Source organism: Leiobunum rupestre, chromosome 11 (assembly GCF_980474605.1).
Source record: "Leiobunum rupestre chromosome 11, qqLeiRupe1.1.hap1, whole genome shotgun sequence".
In the NCBI taxonomy this organism is placed as follows: Eukaryota; Metazoa; Arthropoda; class Arachnida; order Opiliones; family Sclerosomatidae; genus Leiobunum; species Leiobunum rupestre.
In genome coordinates this window covers 51,114,931-51,122,879 of record NC_143394.1, presented here as the reverse complement: position 1 = coordinate 51,122,879, position 7,949 = coordinate 51,114,931, and the positions used below count along the sequence as shown (strand labels likewise).

At 35.1% G+C, this 7,949-nt stretch overlaps 1 protein-coding gene across 1 annotated transcript; it reads right to left on the bottom strand.

Annotated features, from left to right (window-relative positions):
* Positions 1-2,170: 2,170 nt before the first annotated feature.
* Positions 2,171-4,529, bottom strand: LOC149923234 (uncharacterized). Its single transcript, XM_090162372.1, has 3 exons — positions 4,083-4,529; positions 3,696-3,953; positions 2,171-2,266 (listed from the first exon to the last, which is right to left on the bottom strand). Exons 1-3 carry the CDS (start codon positions 4,527-4,529, stop codon positions 2,171-2,173), a joined length of 801 nt encoding a protein of 266 aa, XP_090018498.1.
* Positions 4,530-7,949: the final 3,420 nt, after the last annotated feature.

The window sequence follows — 7,949 nt, the reverse complement described above, 5'->3', positions numbered from 1 at the left end:
CGACCACACAAGATGAAATAATAATTTGTTTAGGTAATACTAATATACCGTGTTACCGTTATACAGGGTGTTTTGAATTGCTCTGACTGGGCATTTTTTTGAAAAAACAACCCGTCCTTAGGGGCAAAGAAATCACGTTACAAGATTAAATTCCTTAAATAAAGTACATGTAATTTACCAAAACGCCAATTTAGGCTTAGAGTAGACCTAAAACGCACAAAGGTCAAGTTTTCAATTACTATTTAATGCAAAATCTTTTTTTTTCAACCATTCTCTAACTTTATTGAGTCTAATCAATATGCCACTTAATAATTATCGTAATCAGCGTGCCAATCGTAACGCGCATAGGGTTAGTGAATTGTTCACTGTTCGATATCCTGATAGAAGACCAAGCCACAACACCGTTCTTGTAGCTGTTCGTGACTTTCAGACTTACGGAAACGTCAATCCCAGATTTCGTGGACCAGATCGTCAAAACATCAACATAGAAGACACCATTCTAGCCTACTTTGTTGCGTATCCTCGAGCAAGCGTCAGAGGTGCAAGCGATTATCGACGAACTACGTGTGGACCACTCTTCACAATCACAACTCCCATCCGCATCGAGCGACCCTCCAGCAAAATCTGCAAGAAGGAGATATGGAACGTAGATTTGATTTCTGTAACTGGATAATAACCATGTCTGATGATAACCCAAATTTCATCAATCAAATGCTGGTGACCGACGAATGTTCCTTTGGGAAAGATGGGCCTTTCAATTATCAAAACACCCACATGTGGTGTGACAAAAATCCTCACTGGGGTTTTCTTCACCATCATCATCAACAACAACAACTCCGACTGAATGTTTGGGCCGGTTTGCTCGGGGATCGAGTTATTGGCCCATTTTTCCTCACATCTCATCTTAATGGAAAACGCTACTTGGCGCTTTTGCAGAACAAAATAACAGACGCTTTAGAAGATATTACGCTGGAAGCTTACAGACAGATGTGGTACCAACATGACGGCGCACCACCCCACGTACCTAGATGTGTAGTGGAGCATCTTAACAACGAGTTCCCTCAACGTTGAGCTGGCAGGAACGGTCGCGGTTTGAAGGCCCGCGAGGTCTTCGAACCTAACTCCGATGGACTTTATCTTGTGGGGGTTGAGAACATCGAAAATTTGCGTCACCGAATCATTGCAGCCTTCGAGCTTGTCACTCCTGATATGATCAGACGCTCGTTTCAAAACATGCTTCATCGTGCCCAAACATGCATCGCGGCAAACGCAGGTATAATAGACCCTAACTTGTAAAATTCCTATGTTTATTCGAATAAAATGATCAATTAAATCTTTCAGACATTTCTTTCATTTAAGTACAAAATGCGAAGGCTATTGGCCCCTATGGACAGCTTGTTTTTTTCATCAGCTCATATCTTCGTGAAAAAGTGTTCTTTTCCAATGAAACCAATTTCCTTGAACATTTTCGACAGCACTCTACAACTTTATCATTGAAACGTTTATTCTAGCACCTACCGGTGAAAAATAGTTTTTACAAAAACCCGAAATTATTTCCAATTTTTCTGAAATTTAGGATTTAAAGCGTTCCCACACTAGCAATAATACCCTGAAAATTTCGCAACTCTATATTTTGCAGTTTCTGACAAAAATTCCCAGTCAGAGCTATTCAAAACACCCTGTATTTATAACCAGTTTAATAAGAATTAAAAAATATATATTCAAAAAGACTGAAAATCATTTAGACCCGTAACAGCAGAAGTCTATAATAATTTAATAATAAACACCTTTAAGGAGGGGGGGGGGGGTATAATAGAGTTCGGATGAAAGATATTGGCGCCCTTAGCTTTTCCCGCCCGGTGCGCCTTTTGATACGCAGTCCGGGCCCGGGCCTTACTCCTATATTTTAGTTTCTTATAATGTAGTTAGGTTTTGCCTAATGTATTTTTATAAATTTCCAAGTTATCTTAAATTATGTTTGAAGTCTACAACTAGCCTGTAGGACTGTGAGATGCTGATAAAACGTTTGGTTTGCTTTGACAAGACAACGATATTTATGTACTATATGCTACTCTAACAATCAAGACAGAGAAAGGTTTTCTACTGCGACATTACTGGAATGGATATATAATGCAAAGCAGGTGTCATTGAACTAGCGCCTTATATTTGTCTAACCCGTGTGACTGTGGGGTCCAGAGAATATAACAGACCTTGTAAAAACATTCTCTTGGTCGAAGTAGCGGCGTACTTCTTTGATATCAAGCGGCTGAAGACCAGTTTATTTCAATTCAGTCAGTCCTCGATAATTCACTATCCAAATACTGCCAAATGTTTGTTTACTTTATTCTACTCTAACAATCAAGAAAGAAAAAGGTTTCGTGTTGCGACATTACTGGATTTACAATGAAAAGCAGCCGTCATTGGACTAGTACTAAATATTTGTCAAACCCATGCGACTGTGGGGTTTGGAGAATATAAGAAAACATTCTCTTAGTCGGAGTAGTGGCCAAATGTTCGTCTACTATATACTATTGTCAAAATCAAGACATAAAAAGGTTGTGTACTATTTCATAAATGGAACGGATATACAATGGAAAGCAGATGTCATTGGCTAGCGCCGTATATTTGTCTAATTCATTCGATTGTGGAATGATATCAATTGGCTGCTGAGAGCGGTTTATTTGAACTCAGTTAGTCCTTTATAATTAACTGTGCAAATACTGCCAAATATTAGTCTACTATACACCAGTTGGATATATATTTTAATTGTTGAAATCTCGCATTATTAGTATTATAATTTATAAATTGTTAAATTTTAAAAAAGCTGCTACTTCATGACTTAGAAAAAACTTTATTTTATTTGGAGCTTTCGGACCGTGGTCCTTCTTCAGCGAGTGACTGTTACAAGTGATTCCTTAACACGAATACAAAACCAAAAATATTTCTACCATTGGGCAATGAGCTTTAACCCTACTCTCGGACTTTCATCGCGTGTTGCAATACCGTGCCAGACTATCGGTCGCCTCTCTGGATTCTCCGCGTTAAGATCATTTTATACTAAAAATACTATAAGACGCTACCGTTAGGTAGCCCAGGAAAAAAAAACGTATTTAAAAGAATCGTTCAAAAATTATACAATGCTTAAACTTACAAAATTACATATATGTAAAAAACAACAACATTACTAATTAATTCTATTTATAACAGTTACCTTATGGGCTACAAATTCTTTAGGTAAAACTGTATCAATTCTGTCTTAACTATTCTTCTATACAATTACCCTATATTTTAATTTTATATTTATCCAAATTAAATAAACCCCAACCTTTTACTCCAACTGAGCCACTTTCCAGATTTAATTGACGCCTCGTTTTTTCACTAATATTTTTTATGTAAGGTAAACTAAGTACATTTTTAGGGGTCTCTTTTTTTATTATAATTTTCAGATTATTATCATTAAATATAGAGTTAATTAAGTGTTTTGGATAACCACTATCAAGTAATTGTTGACAATACATCTCTTTATCCCTAACAGGGTGATCTGAAATGTATTCTATTCTTTGTTTCAGGGATTTAATTAAACCTATTTTAATGTTGATATGGTGGCAAGAATTAAAATTTAAAAACGTTTTTGCGTGCGTAGGTTTTTGGTACATGGAACATTCGAACCGTCCATTTTGATGTTTGACCATTACGTCAAGAAATGGAAGGGCTCTTTCTATCTCCCCCTCCATCGTGAAGGAAATGTTTTTATGAATCTTATTGACAATATTTAGTAACCGCTCTGTTAATAGGGCTTTTTTCTTAATGAAAAATATATCGTCCATAAACCGATACCATAGTTTTATATTATCCTTAATTTGTTTCTTCCTTAATATTGATTGTTCTACATGTTCCATGACCATGTTAGCAATTGGGGCAGATAAAGGATTACCCATTGCTAAACCTGTTTCCTGCATATAAAAATTACCGTCATAGGTAAAGTAAGTATTTTTCAAACAAATTTCACTTAACTTAATAATTGTGTTAATGCTCAGGCCTGTCTTTAGTGTTTTATCTTTTTTAAGATAACTCCTTAATACTGTGAGAGCTAGTTCTACTGGAACATTACCATATAAATTAACTACATCTAAACTCCCTATTTCTTCATCATTTTCAATAGAAGTTGCTCGTAAAACGTCTACAAAATGGTAGGAGTTTTTTAGAGAATGGTCATTATTTCCTATTAAAGGAGCCACAATTTTGACTAGTTCCTTAGCGCAACTATAGGTGGGGCTATTCATGGAGGACACAATAGGTCTCAACGGGTTTCCTGGTTTGTGAATTTTTACTAACCCGTAAATATGAGGCGCTTTTAAAACTGGGGGAATAAATTTATATTTTTCCTTTCCGTCTTCGATTTCTCTAGTGTCCACCGCTTCGTTAATGGTACTTCGAACTTGTCCGATTAATTTATCCGTAGGGTCATTTTTAATTTTCTTATAGCCTTGTGCTTTGAATAATTCCCTTATTTTTTCGTCATAATCCATTGCGTTCATTACATTATCAGCTTGGACAATTTTTAAGTTATTATTCCTTTTTATTAATTTTAAAGCTGTTTTTTCTAGAGTTGATAAGTTTAATTCCGTGGTTTTAAATTTAAAATTGTTTTTTACTATATTTCTAATATCTTGTTTTAATGGATCTTCTATATTTAATCTTCTAATTTAGGACTCGGCTTCCGCACATATGTCCAATATATCTAAATTTGCAGGTGTAATGCTAAAACTTAATCCTTTACTTAAAAGCGCTAATTCCCCTATTGTTAAGGTATAATTTGAAATATTTACCACGTTTTCGCCTAATTTTTTTTGCTCATGTTTTCCACGGTTACTTGTTATTAAGCTTGTTTTTACTAATCTATTAAACTTTTCAATTTGATTTAACTTAATTTCTTGAGTCCGTTGATTGTAAAATTGTCCAATTTCCTCCATTAATGTTTCAAATATTCTTACTTCCATAATTTCTTGAAGGTTTTCCTTTAATAGGCTTTGCTCTCTGTAGAGGTCTTTTTGTTTTCTTCTATTGAAAACGATAGTCTCTTTAACTACATTCTTTTCCAACTTCTTGACCTGATTTATGTTAAAATGTTACACCCCTTCCTTTAGTTATATTAATAATTCCAAGGAGCCACTCAATTCAAAATATCCAGTTCAAGACAATACTTTATGCAAAGTAATAATAATAATATTCAGCTAAGCTAATGCTTTATGTACATCTGTTGGCTTTAGTCAACTAGCGAATTATAAAGCCAAGTGTCCGGGTTATTATGATTAGGGTATAAATTAAGGATTTTTTTTAATTTTGCCTGAAATTCAGTGGGTTTGTTGAATAACGAGGTAGCACCAAAACATTATTAAATATGGCATAATTGTATAATTAAGTTTAAAATCATTTTAATTTATATATAGAATAGAATTAAATAAAATGGAGAAATACGTTACTATGTGCAATTTGCTAAATAATTTAAGAATTTTACCCAAAATGTTTTTATGATTTGATATAAAAAGTACCATTGTACTAATTTTGAAAACTATTTTATTTTGTTTTTGGAATGGCAAAATTTATTTAAAAAAATAATACAGGAACTGTTTTGATTTATAAGTATAAACATGAAAAAAGTACTCTATGAAAGAGATCAATTTAAATGATTTCTATTTCATAGTTTGAGGTTTTTTACTTAATATAACTTTTGTCATCTTAATGTACGTATTTGAAATTCAATTTATTATAGTTCATATAACATTACATCAACTATTTGATGTTACTTGGTGATAAAATAAATAACTCATAACAAAATATAACTTTTTATAAGGAGATATTTTTATCTTAATATGGAAACTCTGTTCGTTATTGGTTACATTAAAATCTAGTACAATCGTCCTGAAACCTTTTATTTTATTTCTCAGTTCGGAAGAAGGGACATATATTATAGGAAAATGCTCAGCTACGCTGAGAAAAAAGGGGATATATAGGTAACCCTGGGCATTTTACTGCGGCTAAGAAGGGACAGGTATTAGAGAAGATCGTACCAATTGAAAACGCCCTAACTAGCATCGTACCAAATGACATCTTATTAAGTGGCATCGTACCAAGAGACATTGCCCTAAGTGGCATCGTGCCAAAGTGGCATCGTCCTAAGTAGAATAGTACCTAGTTGTATCGCCCTAAATGGCATAGTACCTAGTGACATCGCACTAAGTGGAATTGTACCTAGTTGCATCGCCCTAAGTGGCATCGTACCTAATCTGGTACTGAAATCTATTGTGTATTGAGAGGGGAGTTTTGCTTTTCAGCCTATATATAACGGCCTTTACATACTAAGTAGGCAAACTTTACCCATATTTAAAAATTTGTCTTAAGTCATGGTAGTGTTATTACTATTAACATGTTTCATTTAAATATAAAATATATCTCCATAAAATAAATCAAGAATTCTATAATATAACGTTATTAAAAATATATAGTTCCCCCAGTAGTGACGTTTTCCACATTGCTTTGCGCCATCACAATAGCTTTAATGTTTTCTTGCGTTAGTCTTAACGAGATTAATTCCGTTGAAATAAAATGCACCCGTGTAGTTCGATTATGTATTAACGACTGCCCTTTTAAATTCTCCAAGCGCGCGCTCGTGATCTTTCAAGTTTTTAATAGCTAGCGTATTTCGAATCTTTACAAAGTTTAAAACACGGAATACCAAAGATAGTATATATATATATATATATATATATATATATATATATATATATATAGAGGACACTACATTCCTCCCTTAACCAAGGCAAATTTTAACGAACAAACAAAAACCTTAAAATAAACAAGCAAAAGCCAAAAAAAAAGATATTACATCTCAGCATAACGCTTAGGAGCCGTAACATTTTCGCGTAAACTGCAATATTGACTTCTCATTTTTGGAGCTACAGAGGTGTTTCTTACGTTTCTTCCTTGTTGAGACTGTCTAGGAGTCAGTTGATTTTGTTCTGGATATATAGGACCATTCACTGGATGTAAATTACTATAGGTGCCGGTTGTGTTGTCTTACTCACTATCCCGTGGGGTAACTGCATGGCGTCATATTCGTTGTTATATATGTCGCGTGGTAAAACGGCATGGCTGGAATTTTTAAGTAGCTTAACCATAGACGAATTCCGATGAAGAACCTACCCCAATTGTTATATGTGCCCCTTTAACTGCAATAACGTCCCACGGATTTGGTTCAAAAATAGAGTCAAACTTGTTTTTCTTGATCACTTTGGGTAGGACTTGATCCCCAATTTTAATGTCATGAATTTGGGCATTTCGCCTTGCGTCCGCGTATTCTTTCATGGCAGCTTTCTTGACGCCGTCTTGTGTTCTAACCTCGGTATCACACAGAGGCGGAGTAGAAATCGTTGGTAGGCGCGTGTTTATGTTCCTGTTGTGTTCTTCCAGTAATTGGATGCGTTGTCGCGCGAAAATTGAGAAGGTACTTTGGTAGGGTGGTTTTCCAAGATGTTCCATCTAACAACTCTGTTCGTATGGGGCCACGTTATCCGTTTTAACTTTCAACAGTATCCCGAAGAGTGAAAATATGTTCTTGATAACATGTATGGCCACTGAAGCGTTCGTAGATGCCAGGATCGTTGTAATAGGATACCTGCTATATTCATCTGCCATGATTAAAATATAGTCGTTAGAAGGGGTTGATCTAAAATAATCCATCGCAACCGAGTGCCACGGGTAAACCGGCAGTGGTGTCATCTTAATTGGCTGAAACTGGTGATTAGGCATGGTTGCTTGACACGAAATGCATGCGTCAACTAACTGCTTCACTTGTTCATTGATGTGTGGAAACCACAATTTATCCCTCAAAGTCTGTTTTGTCCGAACTATCCCTGGGTGTCCATCATTAGCGATGGCAACGGCTCTGG